An 18,631-nucleotide genomic window follows, 5' to 3' on the forward strand; every position below is an offset into this window, starting at 1 on the left:
CCCCCCACCTCATTAATCATCTCTCAAGTTTATGTTGTGGCCCTTTGGAGTGGGCCTGATGCCTCGGACTAAACCGAGGAAGTGTAGATTCCTCAACCAGTTACAACAGTAAAATTCTACTAATGCATCAGTATTAACAATCTTATAGTGTCATATATAATAATGTGTCTGACGCAGCGGATATTTTTCAAGATAATGATTGAGCATTTTTGCTTTTATTCGACAGTGGAAGAGGAGTTAGAGACAGGGGTATGACATGTCAGGAGTCAAACCGTGGATGCGGCTGTTACGTGGCATGCGCCTTAAACATCAGGCAATTGGAACGTCCAGAGGGGAACATCTTTGTGCTTTTACTTTTCATACTTTTATGTTCAGTTTTTAATGCAGGACTTGTAATGAAGTGTTTGCTTTTTGTAAATTCATTGGCACATTAACTTGACTAAAGGATCTGAATACCTGTTCCAGGATTAAGGGTGTTAGAAATATTATGTGAAATGTTTCAAAGTGCAGGTAGTACATGGTTGTCAGTGGGTCCTCCTGCCCATGTGAAAGTGGACAGGGAGTGAGCAGCAAACAGGAATGCGACCAGCGGAGGCTTCTCTGTGTCTCTCTCAGCTACAGGAGGGGCCCTGATGTGCCGCTACCTGCCCATGCACATCTGTCTGCTCTCCGTCTTCCTCTCAATGGCACCCTCGCCTTAGATCATCTCCTCTTCCTCCACGCTTGAGTTGCACTTGGCTTGCGTGGAAAAAATGTGGACCGTCTCTCGCCTCTCTTCTCCCTGGCACTTTGATGTCTCAAGTGTGATTGCTCTTGGATTGTGGCCGCTTTCCCTTGAAGGTTTTGACATGAAAAGCAGGCTGGGCTCTCAGGTTTATCCCATGGCCAGTGATCCAGGACTAAAACAATCAGCCTGCTCACAGTGGGATACTATTACCAGGGAGAGTGGGGCACCAAGCATAGGGGTTTCCTCAGCCATGAAATACACATTTCTTCCAAGTTACAAACACATTTTAGGTGTGTTGATTGAATTATACCAATCCACACTCCCATTAATAGATTTTAATTTGAAGTTTGTGCAGGTTGACACTAAAATACATATGCAAGCAGCCGGGGAATATATTCCTGGTGTGTTTGCACAGAGACTGAAATGATTCAACATTTGTAATGAATTAAAAAGAAATGAGGCCAGTAATTGCAGTAAAGATTGACCCAATCTGATAAGAATGATAATGTGACATGTCATTAACAGTAGAGGCATAAGTGACAACCCTTAAGCTTCACTTACACTTTCATTAAATATTGATCTTATCTGTGCTCATTGCTGCTCCAGCTTGCAAATTACACCAGATAGATATATTCCCATGACAGTGGAGCTGACAATAATCATCCATCTTCGCATGACATTTGGCAGAACTCTTGTTTTATGAGCTAAAGTGCCATTGTAGTGGAAGAGAAAGTATAATAATGTGGTATGTTCACGATCTCCATTATGTCAGATTGTATCTTATCACACTGAGGGCAGAGTGTGACAGTTAATCCACTTCAGCCATGCCTGTCAAGGAAAAAAGAGGGTTAATAGCCCACATCATTTCATTTAAATTTCATCTCACTTTAAGTGTTTTCTGCAACAAATTCCAAGGTAAAAAAAATTCTATGTCAGTGTATAAGCCTGTAAAAAAAAATAAAAAAAATAATCGAATGTTTAATATGATGAATATTTGTAGAGCTGCAGGCAGCTGTTTTCAGAATTAAAAAAAGAAAAAAAAGCTCTTAAAGCCACTGTACTTAGCGGATCAGCATCAAACAGCAGACATACACAGTTAGCGTCTAGCTGCTGAACATAGTGGAGCGTTTTGCAGCCAAAGAGCCAGATATTTCCCTCAGGGGGGTGGAGACCAAAAACAGAGATAAAAAGAGAGGGAATATTGGACTTGCATTCATCAAATGCTCACAAAAATAACCCCAAGTGAAAGATAATGTTGCTCCATAACTGTTGGATAAAAGTTCAGTTCAGCATATCAACTTAAAGGAGCTATTTTTAAGTTTTGCTACAGCTACATGGCGAGCGTTAGTTTAAACAGCTGTGTATTTACCGGTCGAGTTCAGCATCAAACTTCATTCCTTTACTCACCAACACCTGTCTTCAGTGGTGGAGAGCAACATTTACTCTTGTCTCTATCATGTCTTTTCTTCCCCTGAATTCAACATGCTAACCAGCTAGCCCCAGCCCATCTCATCACCGATAGTGACTCACTGTAGCCTCCAATGTGCCCTGAGTGCGCCCTGATGTGTGCTGATCAGAGGACATATTATAACCCTTTAAAAGATGATATGTCAGTATTGTGTTCACACACACACACACAAAAAATGTTATTACAGGTTTAAAGATCCTCCTCAGACATGTTTAAGACTTAATAAAGGAAAAGGCTCTGCTTTAAATAATAATTTGGTTTAGATTTTCCTACAAAAAATGTAAGTTTCCACATCATACTTGTATAAGTTGCATCCTGGACCACAACTGGCTTCCAAACTAGTTTTGAAATCACAAAAGCACAATCACATGGTTGTGGTTGAACACAGAGAAGCCTTCCAGTGACTCTTCATACCTCATTCTGTACAGTGAAGATGAAACGTGCAGATAACAATAACAATAAGCAGAGCATATTTTTGAGTGGAGTTAGACTTTAAGTGTCTCCAAATTTCAGAATCATTATGTTACCTGAGATCCGAAAACACACCTTTGAGGGGGGAGTTCACATGTCCCTTTTCCTCCAGTCTGCAATGAATGAATGAATGCAAGCTCAAACAAGTCCATTTCAAGCTAATGCCTTCTGAAGGGTATCCCACTGATGGCTTGCTAAACCAACAGATAATGCACGTTATGTCCCTGCAGTTGAAGGTCTGCTAATGATACGATGATTGCCATTTCAGCTGAAGATCTCCGGTGTTGCCTTGTCATCCAGGGAGCTAGAAATACCTAAGAGACCAATAAGGCCTGGCATTAGCCATTACTATTGTTGTCTTAATGCCTCCTTCAATTATCCACGAGCAGTTCTTTTGAGCAGCTACTGTCAGAACCTCCCCCACCGGTTTTTCACCAATTTTATCCCTGATTACCTGGATCAATGGGCATTAAAGGACCCACACACAGACAAACACTGAAATTTGGGGGGGTTGGGGTAAGGGGGTCTACTTTCAGACAGACCAGAAATCCCTGTGACTACCTGTGTGCCAGGGACAAACGAAGATGCCTATTCAGTCGTCAGTCCCACCACACACAGTGTTTATTTAGCTACAGCTCAAACCAGACACTTTTAATCTATTTTCCTTCTCCCTGCAGAACTTGCAAAGAAGAAATGATTTCTTTCTATCTCTGTCTGTCCTCCCTCTCCCTCTAACACACACAAACATACTTAAGTGCTAAAAACTGTCCTAAATCAGCTGGTTGTGTCATCTATCATTGATGGTGGCCAAACATTAAAGTAATGCAGAGCCTGAATTATTCACAATATTAAATAAATATAGGTACCTTTTTAGTAATGTGTATTTTAAAGACACAATATGTAATTTTCTGCTGCTAGGAGTCTCTCAATCAAAACAGGAACAAAAGACGGATCTTGGTGACATTGTGAAGTAGCGTGGGATCATGGGAGTTGTTGTCTTCACCACCACTGCTGTCATTGCATTGAGCTACTTGCGGTTATAACCATGTGATTAAATCTGGTAAAATCATTGATAAAGCAGTTTCATGTTAGAAATCAGTGCTTCTCCGGCACTGATCAACGGACGCAGGTGCTGCTAACGTTTGCTCAGCTTGTTTCTCTGATAACTTCAGTTCCGGTTATCCGAAGGTTAAAATCCTTCATCGGGTTAAAATATATAGTTAAAAATAACCAAGAACTAAAAGGTGTATCATAAAAACGTGCCTTAAAAGTGGTCGATCAGTCTAGGTGTTTTTTGATGATGGAAATGTTTTGTCAGCCTAAGCATTATTGGGGAGTTTGAGTGTCCCATGATGTTTTAAATGCTGTCAAAGAGATTTTCTAACAATGTCAGGGATTCACATTAGGGGTCAAACAGTGAATCTATTGACACAAAAACGAGTAGAATTAACTAAATATCGGCTTTAAAGAAATCCAAAACGGTCAAACTCTAGCCCTGACCTCTTTATTGCCGCCACTAAAGCTTTAATGTGGTGTTTGAACAGGTGCAGATGAAAGGGCCACAGGTGAGGGAGTTGCAGTCCTCGCTGCTTGCACAGGTATGACCATCCTCTGACTCACCTCAGCTCTGACCAGCTGCCTCCTGCCTGCAGAGAGGTCCCGGGCTGATCAAAGCCGCCTCAGCCCGCCAGTTCAGCGGTGACAACACTGACAGCTGAGTGTTTTTCACCGCCGTCTGAGCCGGTGGTGAGCAGTTAGCGAGATGCGCTGTTGGGTGATATGCATCTGCGGATTAATTGACACACCTGTGTTTAATTCACACAGACAGTGCTGGCAATCATCTCATCAGAGATCCATCAACACTAAGCTACAGCTGCCTCCTCAAAGAAAAAAAGAAGTGTTAATAATCTTCCTGTCTTGGTTGTTAATGTGTTGATGTGTGTGCTTTGATCTAAGATGGAAAAATCTTGTAGGTGACTGGTAACACTGACTACTGCATGCTTTACAACGATGGTAATAAGAAGAAAGCACCACTAATTATTGCTATATATATACATATATATGCTTTTTTACATGGTATGATGATCTTGTACAAAGATCCATGTGTTCCATAAGTCACACTTTATTTACATCAATGAGGTCAGTGAGGATGACATAAAAGTATAATAAGTAAAGATAAAAAGCATGGCATGCAAGTAGTTAAGCACAACAATGTAGTTATCTATTAGCCTATTTTTACAGTTGTCATTTTTTATTACACCTGGCTTACCTGCTTTAATATTCCACTAATGGATGTCTTCTGTCAGGTAAAGAAGGTGTGTGTGTGTGCGTGTGTGTGTGTGTGTCTACACTGCTACTATTTGTTTAGACAATTGACATAATTGTCTTTCAGATATGGAAAATAATACTTTCGGAAAAAAAACGATGAAATTAAATCAACAATAAGATTTAACATGACGTTACTAGGAGGGATTTAAAAAAAACACTTCGCAAATGTCACTTTGTTGTCAGGAGAGGTGTTTATCCTGGAACCTGCTTTTCAGGGTCTGCTGCCTTTTTGTCCCACAGGACTGAACAACCTGTGTGTGGTTTTTTTCTTTTAATTAAGTCTCCTTTGCAGTAATTTTCTCTTATTATACTTGACAACTGTTAAACCAGTCAGATAAGAGTTGTGCAAATCTTCAAGGTGTACGTGTCTAGATGAACATAAACACACACACACACACGCACACTGAGATCGCGTCCATCTCACTGCTTGAAACCTCAGGAGCCAAAGATGTTGCAACTTGTCCCCGGCAGGCAGAAAGAGAGAAATTCTGAGGAAGTCGTACACTGTCACTATAATGTTAATAGATGAGAGAGAAATAGAGTACAGGGCCTATGCGGTTGGGAAAGTAATGAGGAACACAGCAAACACTGATGGGATAATACTGATAATCCACTGAGAGATGAGTCACAGGTTGGATTTTTCACCTCTGTCCTCTAAACCAAACCCTGCTGTCTGTTTGGAGGTCATGTGACTGGGAAAGGAGGGGGAAAGGATTGAGAGAGAAGAGCAGAGAGCTATGGTGAGACCACCTCCACCACTCAAGTCTTATTCAGGCAACACCTTATACCTGCACTGAAGCACATCCAGCAGCGTCAACAACCAACTGGACTGATACATGCAGCGATTTTATCATAACTTTTTTTAATTCTTTGTATTTTTTTAAAATCTGGAATGTTGGGATGCATTTCACCATCCAATCAGCATCCCTGTAGGAGTCAACCTGGCCCTTTCCACTGGACTGCTGCTTAATATTGGACCCTTAATAGCTTGGACATGTTTGGCCCAGGGCAACTGGTCTCTACTCTCCTGCCTGCAGTTTTCCATTCACCTGCAGCTCACTTTTTCCCGGCATTCCCAACCAGACTGAGCTCTCAGCCTCAGATTCTGATCCCGGGGCCCTTTATCAGCTACGAAACCTTGAGGAGTTATCTGCAGCCGGAGCCATGCAAGGAGGCTTTGCTCCTGGCCACACAGGCAGTCGGGATGGGGCCACTCACAGAGGCCATAGGTGAGTCCAAACCACAGCTGCTGTGACTAGACCCGGGGACTGACTGTATGATACAGGACTTGTGCAGAGCCAAACTGGCACTGTGTTACCACAGTGTCTAAGACAGTCAGTGAGCACCATCTGATTGCAGTGTAAATGTTTACAAAAGATTGGCTAACAGCTCGTAACTAACAATCAATTATCAAGCAGTGTTAAAGTGGGCCTAATGATCGCTGCGCTAATTACCCAATCTAGAGCCATTAGTTCCTTGTCACCCGTTGGCGATTGTGTAATTGGTGCTCGCGCTGTGCTTTCCAGATGAACAGAGGCCAGTGAAGCAGCGTCGCGCACGGGCCAACTACAGCAGCTGGCAGCTGGAGGAGCTGGAGAAGGCCTTCGAGACCACACACTACCCGGACATCTTCATGAGGGAAGCCCTGGCCCTCAGACTGGACCTCATTGAGGCCAGAGTACAGGTACTTGGCAGACTGAGCTCTTTCTGGAAATATTCACCTCATACTCATCCATGTGATATTAATTTGTTTGTACAGTGTGTAAATGAAGCTTTTCAGCTTGTGACAACCAACCTCTTTTTGTGTTGATTAACATTGAATTCCTGTTTCTGAAGTCAGTTCTTTTCATGATCTCAAAGTTTCTGGGAAAAATGCATTGTATTTTGGCACAGCAATCACTAAATCTAATATAGCTTGGATAGGTTTACAGCTCCTCAAGTCTGTCTTAAAACAATAGTCACACGCCCCCATGTACAGTGAAACAGTTACTGGTTTCTGTATTTGTTCCTCCGGTCCATACTGGCTGCGGAAAAATTCCTTACTTGCAATAAACATTTCTCTATACTGTAAGAGATGGGGGTCAAAATCTGCACTACTTGCATTCAAAAGTTCAGCTGAAACTTAAATGAGGCTTCATTTACCTAATAAAATATTATGGAAAGTTTTTACATAACTTTTATGTTACAATTTTAGTTTGATATCTTGTCAACATTTTGAAACTTTAACACAAACGTTACCCTATATTCATATTTATATTTATGTTTGGATACTTTTTTGTTTGTTTCCAGGTTTGGTTTCAAAATCGTCGTGCCAAGATGAGGCGACAGCTCAAGCTCCAGGGCCAGCTTGTTGCTGGGTCTTATGTAAAGAGAGACAGTGATGAAACATCTGAGGGAGTGAAAAGGAGTTTAAAACAGCACTCAGAGAGTTCTGACAGCGAGCACTGGGAGAAGCGACAGGAAGGAGAAAATTACCCATGGACAAAAGCTGTGAGTGGCGCGCTGAGCGGGCATATGCAGCCTGTGACCCAGAAGATGGAGAAGTGGGAGAGGCCGGAGGGGCCGAGCTCAGACGAGCTCCGCTCCTGCAGCATCGCCAATCTGAGGGCCAAAGCCAGAGAGCACGAGGCCGAGATCCACAGCACTGTAAACATGTCAGGAGGTGACACACAGTCACAAACACAGGAAGCTGATGCTATGCACAGTGATTGATTCTTTTCCTTCTTCCTGTTTGTATAGATAATCATAACCTAAAGAAAAACAGTGTATACCATCAATATGCCTGAACTTTCTGAGCCTTTTCATCATTTAGCTGTTATAATTAAAATATGTCTTACAATATAAAATATTAGTAATATCTACAGAACTATAGACAAGTGGTTATACTGTAGCTATTTCTAATTTTGCCTTCATGGTACATCCAGCCTTTGAGACATTTTCTTGACTTTTTATTTTATTTTATTTTCATAGAACTTTTAAACTTCTCTCGAATTTTTGCATGTGAACATGTATCACTGTTTTTTCTGTTTTGATAGAAATGTAGAACCGTTAAAAGGTTTTATACGCTACATGTATTAGTTAACATCACATGCATGGGCTTTTTAAGCCTCTTATATTTTGAATGTGATTTTCATCGCATCTTAAATGTTAATTTTTACTCTGAATACAGATACTGCAGATACTGTACTCTGGGTCTTAAACAGAACAGAGCAGTGACAAATGGCAAATGTTGCCATCTTATCATGTCAAGTGATTTCAAAATGATTTCACCAGTGACGAGCTCATCCATGACCTCTCAGGTTACCTTCACAGACAGGCAGGATGTCTGCGTGCAGCCACACGTCCTCACAGGAAACAATGGAAATAGCTGAAAACTCCAATCATGAAGAGTGAGTCCATTGTATGTAGATGACATGATACATGTCTATGTTTTTTTGTTTTTTTAAATATAGCTTATACATTAAAGACCTGGCTGCGCTGACATTTGGTAGATAGTGACACAGATTGTATAAAGAGCTGTGAAGGTGATTTAAAGCAGTCAACAAATACAACAATGATAATATCATAATGAAATATCAGCTGTGGTAGATCAATGTTGAGGTCATTAGATGTGACTTAGTGAAGAACAATATGCATCTAGTTTTGCCCTAACAAATAAATTCAGGTTACGCCACATAAACACCACAAACTGACAAGACGGTGAATGAAAGTGAATCATTAAATGTTAAGAAAACATTAAGCAGAGGGGCTGGAAGCATTTCATAATCTCTTGGGTGTGTTTTTACTGAATACATCAGACTTTACTCAGACACAAAACAACATGACAGGAAGATACTGGTTTGAAACATCAGCTCATAAATTCCACATAAAGTTTTAATAAATCGAATGTTTCATCTTCTGATAATAGAGATTGATAATGTGAATAGTATAAGATGATAAAAGTAATGGTTTATAAAACTGCCTATTTCCATAACATCAACTGGTTGTTCTGAACTGTGCACACAGTCTGCAGGCGGTGTGCTGGCGTAATTCTACTTTAACTTACATACATCTTATATATGCTATTACATACTATTGCATGGGAGTGATACTAATAATGTGTATGCATTGTTTATGCATGTGACCACAGGTTTGGAGTGATCAAAGTATCTCTAAACAGTGCAGAGTGACACTGCCCCCTTCTGGGCACGAAGGTGTCCTCAGACAGGAAAGATGTAGCAACATACAGTGAGAGTTTTTAAAATGCAACAACTGTTTGCATCTTTTTTTTCCCCCTGTAATGTCATCACACATCTTTCAAGTGTTGTTTGCAATACTTTTAAATCTGTGTTGCTCTGCTTAAATTTTCTCAGGCCTCTTGTTTTTTTTTTTTTGTTTTGTTTTTTACGGTTAATAAACAATTCATGTTGACAGTATTTGTAACCCGTTTTAGTGAATGAGGTCAGTGTGGGTCGCTCACATTTCAAAGACTAAAGTTCAGCTCTGGCCTCACACTAATTACACCCTCCATGTCAGAGGTTTAACCCTCACTGATGAGGTCCGTGGGTCAAATCTGAAACCGCATTTTAAAATGGGTCAGAGTAGCACATTCGAAGATTGGAGTTTTGTTTCATGTTAAGATGGAATGATGTAGCATAGTAAATAATTCTTCATAATCAGTTAATGAAATGAAAGTTGCTGAGTTCCCAAAATTTTTTGTGGGACACTATAATGAGGGCTAATTAGGTCAGAATCCTTATATGACAATGGCTGGCCTCAATTAGTCCCCCACCCCACACAAAGATGACTGAGGTGAAAAAAAAAAAAAGCATGTCATAGATTCTGTTATTGGTTCCTCTGCATAATGACCCTGACATGCTGGCTGAGATAACCAGGTCTGGTGTATAATTACCTCAGAAATCCTACAGCATCATTGCCCCACCCCCCTTACTGGAACATAAAAAATGATTAATTTCCTGAATCTTTTAATGAAAATATTATTGTAAATGTTCATTTAACCTGTGTGGAAATGACAAATGAAGGTTTTCCCCTCAGATGAGATTCCAAAAGACCATTTAAACACAAAAAAGCGCAGCAGCATCCTTTGTCAGATTCCAATACACTGTTTCATTGGCAAACTATCAAAAAAAAAGTCACTCTGCTCCACCAGAATTGAAATGATAGGCTACTATAACTTCTTCTTGTAACATTTAATTTCCCAACAATCCAGGTGGCTACTTCAGACATCATTTAATAATGAGAAGCAAAAAACTGTAAAGAGCAATAATATAATCAGAATTCGCCTTCATTTTATCTGAAAGGTCACACTTTTAAGCATAAGGTTCTCTCTGAGGAAACCCCCCCTGAACATGTCATGGTGGCTGGTGAAGGACTAACTGCACTAATTTTACCCTTCATACCGGGAGCTGAAGCAGAATCAGATTCTATGGACTTATATTTCATCAGGTGGTTGGATTATAGTCTCAAACTTGAATATGTAACTTTAATATGACAATTTGACTATTTATTATTATTTTTTTTACAGAATATAACTGGAACTGTTGCATTCAAATGTAGCTCACCATCACTTCAGGTGCTTGATATTTAGATCGGATTCAGGTTTATGCACCAATTCATTTTTGCTGGATTTTTTTCTTTGAGACAACATTAGAAAAACTATTATTTACCTTTCTGAGTTTGATTCAACGGTTGTGAATGACGAATCGGCAGTGGGTGTCAATTAGTGTAATGGTGTAATGAGCGCACAGAAACGCACACCACCACCTCCAGCAGCAGCAGCAGAACCAGCGACAGCTCGTCTCGGAGACTCGACTCATTCGGGTAAAAGACGGAAACAGGACGCAGCTGCTGCGCCGCAGTTCACGGTCAAACCCTGAGCAGTGAGACACTTTGTTTTTACCTCTCTTTCCTCCGGCTCCTCTCCACGCTGACGGCTCTGCCTGTTGCGCACTCTTGTCAGCAGTGAGTGTTGAGCAGTGAGCATGGCTGCCATCAAGGCTCTGGAGCAGTGGTGTAAAATGCAGTGTGAAGGCTACCGAGATGTGGCCATCACTAACATGACGACCTCATTCAGGAACGGACTGGCTTTTTGTGCGCTTATACACAAGTACAGACCGGACTTGATGTAAGTATTGGAACTTTGAGTAGGTGGTTAAAATGCAGGTGGAAGTGATAGGCTTTGTCCTGGAGCAGCCTGCCCTGTTCCCTCCTGAGTTACTATCATTTCTTCTGGTTTTCTCCATAAGTTTATATCTGTCTTTGATGCTCAGCATTGACCTGAAAGTGGTTTTATTCTAACCATGTTTGACCCCTTTAGTGTAAATCTGCTGTTACAGCGTGAAGCATGTGTTATTTCTAAAGAAACCTTATGCTTGTGTAGATCTAACATGTTTCAATAGTTTTAACTCCTCAGAGTCCCGAGCCTATGTTAGGTGAGTTCACTTGTCACCAACATGTCTGACATATGTCTTATCTGTTCATTGTACATTGTTCGTTTCCCAGAGACTATGATTCACTCAGAAAGGAGGATGTGTTCGAGAACAACAGACTGGTAAGATGATGATCAACTTGTTGAACCTTTGCATTCTCGAGTGGGACTGATTTCACACTCGACATGCACAATCTGATGCAGCAAAAAATATCCACCTCATTAACCCCAGACACATGACGGCACATCCAGGCAACACACACACACAGACACACACACGGAGGGTATGTGGGTAAATATTCATCTGTTTCCACATTTTGAACAGCACAGAATTTTAAACCAAAGCCATGACTCTCCTCAAACTCTCCCTCTGTCCACTTGACCTAATTCATTTTGTTAACCCTGACGTGACCCGAGCAGCACAGCGGGGGACCTCTCTATTATTTAGTCTTCTTCCATTCTACCGGCTTCCTCTGGGGGCTACAGGCCCTGCAGTGTGCTACAGTATGCACTCTGTATGACTTCCTTGTCATCTTGGACCAACCTGGCAGTGTCAGCAACAAACCTGAGCTCTGGGGAGAGGCTCTCCGGGCCATTCATTTTGAATGAGGCCTGCTGTCGTCTGCCACTCGATTCCACATGATGACAGTTCGCTGGAAGACACTGCAGTTATATACCTCCTTGAAGGTTCACTTTAAACCAGATTGGTGGTGGGAGAATTGTGCATTTGATCATGTTTAAGCGTTGATCAACTGTCGAAGAGGCTTCCTGTGCTGGAACATGAGAACACAGCTCCTTGTGGTTTAATTTACACCCTTCTATATTTCATGAATAGTGTCGTGTTACTTACAGGTGGTTGTTAAGTAAGAAAATTGTTTGTATTTAGTTTGCAGATCCACCTCACAGACTCACACACGTTCTTTATTTTTTGTGCTCTTCTTTTACATGAGCAAACTTAGTATTCAGTAAGGCCCCTTGCTGTAAATTTAATGAGCATGTCCAGGCTGATCCTAAACAATGCCCTGATATCCTGCTCCCTCCATTCTCATTCTTATCCCCCGACAAGCTCACAGGAAGTTTGCCATTCATTATGCAGCCCTTCTCAGACCTCTCTGTGCCTGAGCCACAGAATGCTCTATTTAAAGTAAATTGTATTGTCTGACATTTTTACACATGCTGTAATTGTAGGGAGTCTGTGTGCCCTGGTGAATACCATGTTTTTTATATGGTGAAAAATGCTTTTAGATCTGTTTACTTGGCACATCATACACTGCCATTAAATGTTGTCTTGGCAGGAGTGGAAGGCTGTAGGTTATTTATTTATTTATTTATTTATTTCTCTCAAGGCTTTTCAGGTCGCAGAGGAGAAGTTGGGGATCCCGGCTTTGTTGGATGCAGAAGACATGGTGGCTTTAAGGATCCCAGACAGGCTGAGCATTCTCACCTACGTCTCCCAGTACTACAACTACTTCAAGGGGCGGCCTCCGAGTGAGAACAAGTCTGATTTGTAGCAAAGTTTAAGAGCTGTCCATCCTCCCAACTATTAAGATTCTCTTTAATTCTTAATATTTTTACTTCCCCGGCTGAGGTATACTGTTCCTCTCCTGTGCTACCTTGTGATGTTTGACACTGATAGTGTTTTATTTCTCCTCAGTGGGAGGTGTAAAAAGGCCAGCAGAGGGCTCCAAGGAGGAGCCATCAGAGAAGAAAAATCTCCCAGTGGTTGCCAAGACCTTTGTGTCTAAAACCGCCATCGAGAACCGTCTACCTTCCACTCTCAAGGCTCAGACCTCACCCACGTTGTCCAGAGCTGCTGCTCAGGTCAGTGCTCGGGTCACTATCATGCATTCAAAATTACAATACATCTTTGTTGTCTTACAGTGTTGCCTTTTTAATCCCCTGTATTTAAGAATAAGGAGGATTTAGCTCATTTTCAGTGGGTTAGGTAAATGTTAATGAAGGAAGTGTTAGACATTTTTGGATGGAGCAGTCCCTCACTTTTAGTTCTTCTTTCACAGAAGGCGGTTTTGGCAGAAAATGCCAACAAAAGCGGGACCCTCAATAGCAAATGTGTTGCATGCAAGAGCCACGTTCATCTGGTTCAGAGGCACCTTGTGGACGGGAAGCTCTATCACAGAAGCTGTTTCAAGTAAGAATTTGACCCATATTCTTTGATACCTTCCCCTCATGTGTTGTATTTGCTGCACGAGTCATTTTTGTGTTAATAAACTTCCACCAGATGCAGCGAATGCTCCAGCGTGCTTCATGCGGGAGGCTACAAACCTGGGAAGAGTCCAGACACTTTTATCTGTAACGCCCACCAGAACAGTTGTAAACCTTCTTCCTCCGAGGCTGGGATCAAAAACGGACCCGCCAGTTCAGCTGTACGAATAAATGGTGCCAGCCAGACCCAGCCTGCACCACGCCCCTCTTCCGTGCTGTCAGCCCCGCTGAATGTTGTTCTGAAGCCAGTCAATCCTCCTCCACCTTCCCAGTCCTGGACGGTCTCAGCCCAGAAGACTCAGGCAGCCCGGCAGAGGTTTTTCCAGACTGCCAAGCCAGTCACAGAGGCCACAGCAGACAACAGGAAGCCCACAGAGCCCTCAACTGTTTTAGGAAGGGCAAAGGCCCCACTGAGTCCTAATGATGAGAAGAACAGAGCCAGGACTACAATTGGAAAGAAACTAGCAGAAGAAAACCGCAACAATAACAACAAACGCCCGTTCACCATCCGCTCAGCAGAAAGACGGTGAGCTTTGGACTCTTCTTCGCAGTATTTTAATATTTCTATTCTTTCCCACTGTATGGTTTTGTAATAGCTTTTGCTGATGGTGAGGGTTTTCTGCCTCTGCAGGTTTGGAGATGAGCCAAGTTCAGCTGACAGCCCCAGTCTCAGAAAGGATAAATGCAGCCAAGGCCCAGCAGGAAACTGGGCAAGACAGCCCTCCACCAGCCAGACAAACAATAAGGAATCGCCATGTCTGAAGGCCGTGAACATAGACAACACAAGGCCAACAACTGTACACACAACAGCCAAAGGCAAGCGCCACTAAATTCATTTCAGTTATTCTTGATCCATTATTTGACATCTAGCCAAACCACCCCCCCCCCATCCTTTCTCTCTGTCTGTCTAAGAAAGCATTCATAGAAAACAAAGCCCCCTTTTTGTCATTTTTTGCCCTATTTACACAGCCAGTGCATCTATCTAGTGGGCTGTTAGCTGACATTTTAATTTCTGTCTCACACTTGTAATGAACTTTCATAGTTGAACTGTCACTCTCCCGGGATGGATGTGCATGCATGGGTGCAACATCCTGACAGTCAGAAGCCATTCAGACAGAAATACAATTACTGTTGGTTTTCAGTATATATGGTCACCATATTATCAGCATCGATAGAAGTTTCCCTATTGTGGAAAGTAATTCTGTTGCTCGCTAATATGGACCACATGTAGACATTACTCCAACTTGTCTCTGAAATCGGTTTGCATTTATCCATTTGTTTCATGCACGGATTAAAGCGCGATTTGGGTCTTTAATACAGATGTGCAGATGAAGATCAGTCACTTTAGTGCCTTGTGAGAGACTAGATAATGAAACCAGTAGCTGCACTCATTATCAGCTGCTCAGGTGAGTGTGACGTGGAGAAGAGTCGAGGGAGTCTTTTGTTGTACAGAAACTTGAACTGCTTTGAGTTCACACCTCATCGCCGAAGCAGATGCACCATTAAAGTTGAGGTGCTATTTTCTCCCTGGTGTTGAAATTGATGATTTCAGTAGTTACGCATGACACAAGATGATATCATCATGCTTTTATTCAGAGCTGAAACCATTTAGTTGATTAATTGATTAGTTGATCAACTGAACAGTTTTGATTATCAGTTAATGGCTCCAGTTGTTTATTAAGCAGAAGTGCCAAATGTTTGAGTCCCACTTTCTCAAATCTGAGTATTTGCTGAATTCCTCTGTTTTTTTAAAATATTATTTTAGATTGAATATCTTTGTGTTTTGGACTATTGAGATATATCATCCTGAGCTTTTTTTTTTTTTTTTTTTTTTTTTTTACTTTAAATTATACAATTAATTGATGAATTGAAAAAATAATCAACAGATTAAGTGTCAATGAAAAATATAAATAACTAAAATAATTGGCCGCCTTACTTTTGTTTTCATTAGTTTGCTGTGTAATTGTTCTTCTGCAGATCCAGTCTGCCTAGAGGGACAGTCAAAGCTCAGAGCTGCGAGAACCGAGCTAGGTCTGAAGTAAGTATGATCAATCATCTTAATAATCAATATTACCATATAACTCACTCAGCTGGGAGCGGGAAGGTCACGCAGGTGGAGAAAGATTTTGCCTTAACACATCCCTGACTACTCAGCATATTCACTCTCCAGAATGCAGAAACCTCAGGCTTCATCCGTCTCTGTCCTTGTTGACTGGCTCAGAGTGCAGCCGCTAGCTCTGTCCCCGATCCTAACAAACCCTGAGGAGTGCCGGGCCTGAACCTTTCCTACTCTTAACACTATAGACTCTCTCGTTTCTAATCCCTGCTGATGATCCCTCCATTGTCCCCACCTTTTTTATCATTTCAAAATAAAAAAGGTGAGGCCTTTTTTCTTATATTTTCATTCTTTATGATCAGCCCTGCTGGTGTGTTACATCTGTGTCGGATACAAGCTGTGCTTCTACAGTTTTTTTTTTTTTTTTTTTTTTTTTTTCAAATGATGGTCACACACTTAAAGGTTTATTTCGGTATGACTTTCTTACAGAGATGCTGAAGCTGAACCCTCCACTGAGCAACATAAGCCTCGATTCATGTCCTCAAATGCCTCCGTCATTACAACAAGGCCTCCGTCGTCCCCACCACCTGCAGCACCTCGAGTCAGCGTTGCTCTGTTTGATCCCGCGCACTTTGTGGATGTCTGTCCACAGAAACCTCTGCCTGCCTCTGGAAACCTCAGTAAGTCACACTGTTATAGGAGACATTTGTTTTCCAGCAATGTCTATTTGTATTTGTTGGTTGTTGGATACCAAAAAGCTATTTTTCTTCAGTACTGCTTGATGTAGTCGGTAAAATGCATCAGTGGATAAAAATACAGTGCTTGGAACTGTTTTTTTGCACTTGTCTAAGCAATCCCCATTGAAAAGCTGTGTACACTCTCACTGTTAGTCTATGTCTGTGTGTAAAGAAATAATTGAACTTTGGTTCCACAATAGAGTCTATTAGAGTCTATTGTGGAACCAAAGTTCAGTTATTTTCAGCTATGTTCAGCTTAATCAACTTTTACTCTGAAACCTTGTAAAGCATTAACAAGACTAAGAGTGCACAGCAACTGAAGCTTACAGGTGAACCAAAGTCTATTATACCAGCACGTCGACGTCGAGATGTTTTGCCAGTGTAATGGTTACCTGCTTAGTTTAGTGTGTTAGCATGCCAACATTTGTTAATTAGCGCTAAACACAAGTAAAGATGAAAAGTCAGAGGATCCTCAAAGTCGTTACAATTCATCCTGAGAAGGGCATGAATGACTGTGCCACATTTCATGGCAATCCTTTCCTGAAGTTGTTGAGACATTTCACTCAAAACCACATATATGAACCTCAAGGTGACGCTGGAGAAAAGGGTCACTGAAGGCACCTTCTGGGGACCATGCACATCTGTACACATTTGGCAATCCATCCCATACGCGTTGAGATATAGTCCGGACAAAAGTAGTGTGGCTAGAAGTTCATGAAGCAACATCCACACACACTGATTCCCACAAAGACACGCTGCCTTACATGTGTTCTGGTGATTCTTGTGATAAGATTTTTGTCTGATTCTGCAGGAAACAGAAAAAGGCATTAGCAGATTGAACTTACTGCAGAACTACTGCATGTAAACCTTCCTGTCCTTATTTTAGGTTTTAAACATGGGAGTCGCTCGCCTGTGAAATCCCCACCCAGACGACCAGCTGTGGAATCTATTAGCTTCTCCACCACTGCTCCAGCCAATCACGGAAATCCGCCAGGTTGGTTCCCAGCTTTAAAAAAAAAAAAAAATGTCATCATCAAAGCCACACATGTATGGCCTCAGCCATCTTGTTGATTTCATACGAGCAGCCTTTTTTTCTTTCTTCTTTTTTTTTTTTTTTTTTTTTATACTGAAAATAAATCAGGTGAAGTCGTATGTGACAATGCTTTTCTGAAAAGCTGCCATGAAAGGACTATCTAATCCTATTTTATCTACCTCTTAGGCGCTAAAAAGGGAAAGTATTTGTCACCCACCAACGCCTCCAGGACTGAAATGAGGTCACCCTCTGTAAGTTCCCTCCATTAAGTCTCTTAAGAGATTAATTAACAGCTCTACAAATATGCTTTCATTACATTCCCAGGAAAAAAAATGGACGACCTTCTTTACATCTAAGTGGCCAAAGTCAGAATTTTGAAATGAAAATGATCTTTACTTGACTGTGACACTTTAAATTCTTTGTTTTATATCAGGTGAAGTCTTATCACATCCCGGTGGAGCAGATTGAGACAGAGCTGAATGATATTGAGACGAACTTGGCTCAGTTGGAGAAGGAGGGTGTGGAGCTGGAAAAGAAGCTGCGCAGCTGTGAAGAAGGTACTATGCTTTTTTTTTTTTTTTTTTTTTTTTTTATCCCACTTCCTCCTTTTTGCCTTGTTTAGTCATACAAATAAAATTGAATGTGGACAAATCGGAAACAAGCTTTTCAATTTAGGAAATAAAGAGTCCTTCAAACCGCTCACTTACTCTGAGGCAGAAGATGATGCCAGTCGTCAGTTTTGCTTCTCTTGCCGTGAATAACCCCCGCCACAAACTTTTGATATTTTACTGTATTAGTGCAAACTGCTGAATCCCTTTTCCTGCTTCAGTATCTCTAGTGCAGAAATGTGTCCTGGTAGCTTCACACATGCGCACACACACACACACACACTCACATTAACTCACAGTCAGCTGGAGGTTTGTGTGCGTGTGTGTGTGTGTGTGTGTGTGCAGGGGATTTACCTGCCATTTCTATTACTGTTTCTGCAGCCAAATGAGGTGAGAGGCACAGACAGCCCATAGGGATGTTGCTTCTCTTTTAAGGTAGTGGGAGTAGGGGGCCTGATTGCTTTCCTCAAGGTCAACATGACTTGGGTATAGTAATATATATTCTGGTCAATTGCGTACTGTGTTTTTTTTTTTTTTTTTTCTCTACGTGCCA

General features: G+C 41.5%; 2 protein-coding genes across 2 annotated transcripts in view; both read left to right on the forward strand.

Annotated features, from left to right (window-relative positions):
* Positions 1 to 5,284: 5,284 nt before the first annotated feature.
* Positions 5,285 to 9,404, forward strand: LOC111660500 (visual system homeobox 2). Its single transcript, XM_023413812.2, has 3 exons — positions 5,285 to 6,223; positions 6,521 to 6,678; positions 7,284 to 9,404. The coding sequence occupies exons 1-3, from the start codon at positions 5,989 to 5,991 to the stop codon at positions 7,704 to 7,706; spliced, it is 816 nt and encodes a 271-aa protein (XP_023269580.1). The 5' UTR covers positions 5,285 to 5,988; the 3' UTR covers positions 7,707 to 9,404.
* Positions 9,405 to 10,817: 1,413 nt separating this feature from the next.
* The window catches only part of micall2a (mical-like 2a), an 11,735-nt gene continuing 3,921 nt past the window's right edge, over positions 10,818 to 18,631 (forward strand). The window contains exons 1-12 of the mRNA XM_023413768.2: positions 10,818 to 11,118; positions 11,496 to 11,544; positions 12,768 to 12,909; positions 13,076 to 13,242; positions 13,440 to 13,570; positions 13,661 to 14,170; positions 14,276 to 14,460; positions 15,622 to 15,682; positions 16,190 to 16,380; positions 17,324 to 17,431; positions 17,657 to 17,721; positions 17,904 to 18,027. Coding sequence (XP_023269536.1) covers positions 10,976 to 11,118; positions 11,496 to 11,544; positions 12,768 to 12,909; positions 13,076 to 13,242; positions 13,440 to 13,570; positions 13,661 to 14,170; positions 14,276 to 14,460; positions 15,622 to 15,682; positions 16,190 to 16,380; positions 17,324 to 17,431; positions 17,657 to 17,721; positions 17,904 to 18,027 — 1,876 coding nt within the window. The 5' untranslated portion in view covers positions 10,818 to 10,975. The remainder of the gene's footprint in view (positions 11,119 to 11,495; positions 11,545 to 12,767; positions 12,910 to 13,075; positions 13,243 to 13,439; positions 13,571 to 13,660; positions 14,171 to 14,275; positions 14,461 to 15,621; positions 15,683 to 16,189; positions 16,381 to 17,323; positions 17,432 to 17,656; positions 17,722 to 17,903; positions 18,028 to 18,631) is intronic.

This window comes from Seriola lalandi, unplaced genomic scaffold, assembly GCF_002814215.2.
Source record: "Seriola lalandi dorsalis isolate HSWRI2012SDOR001 ecotype SW California unplaced genomic scaffold, Sedor1 jcf7180002054519, whole genome shotgun sequence".
NCBI lineage: Eukaryota > Metazoa > Chordata > Actinopteri > Carangiformes > Carangidae > Seriola > Seriola lalandi.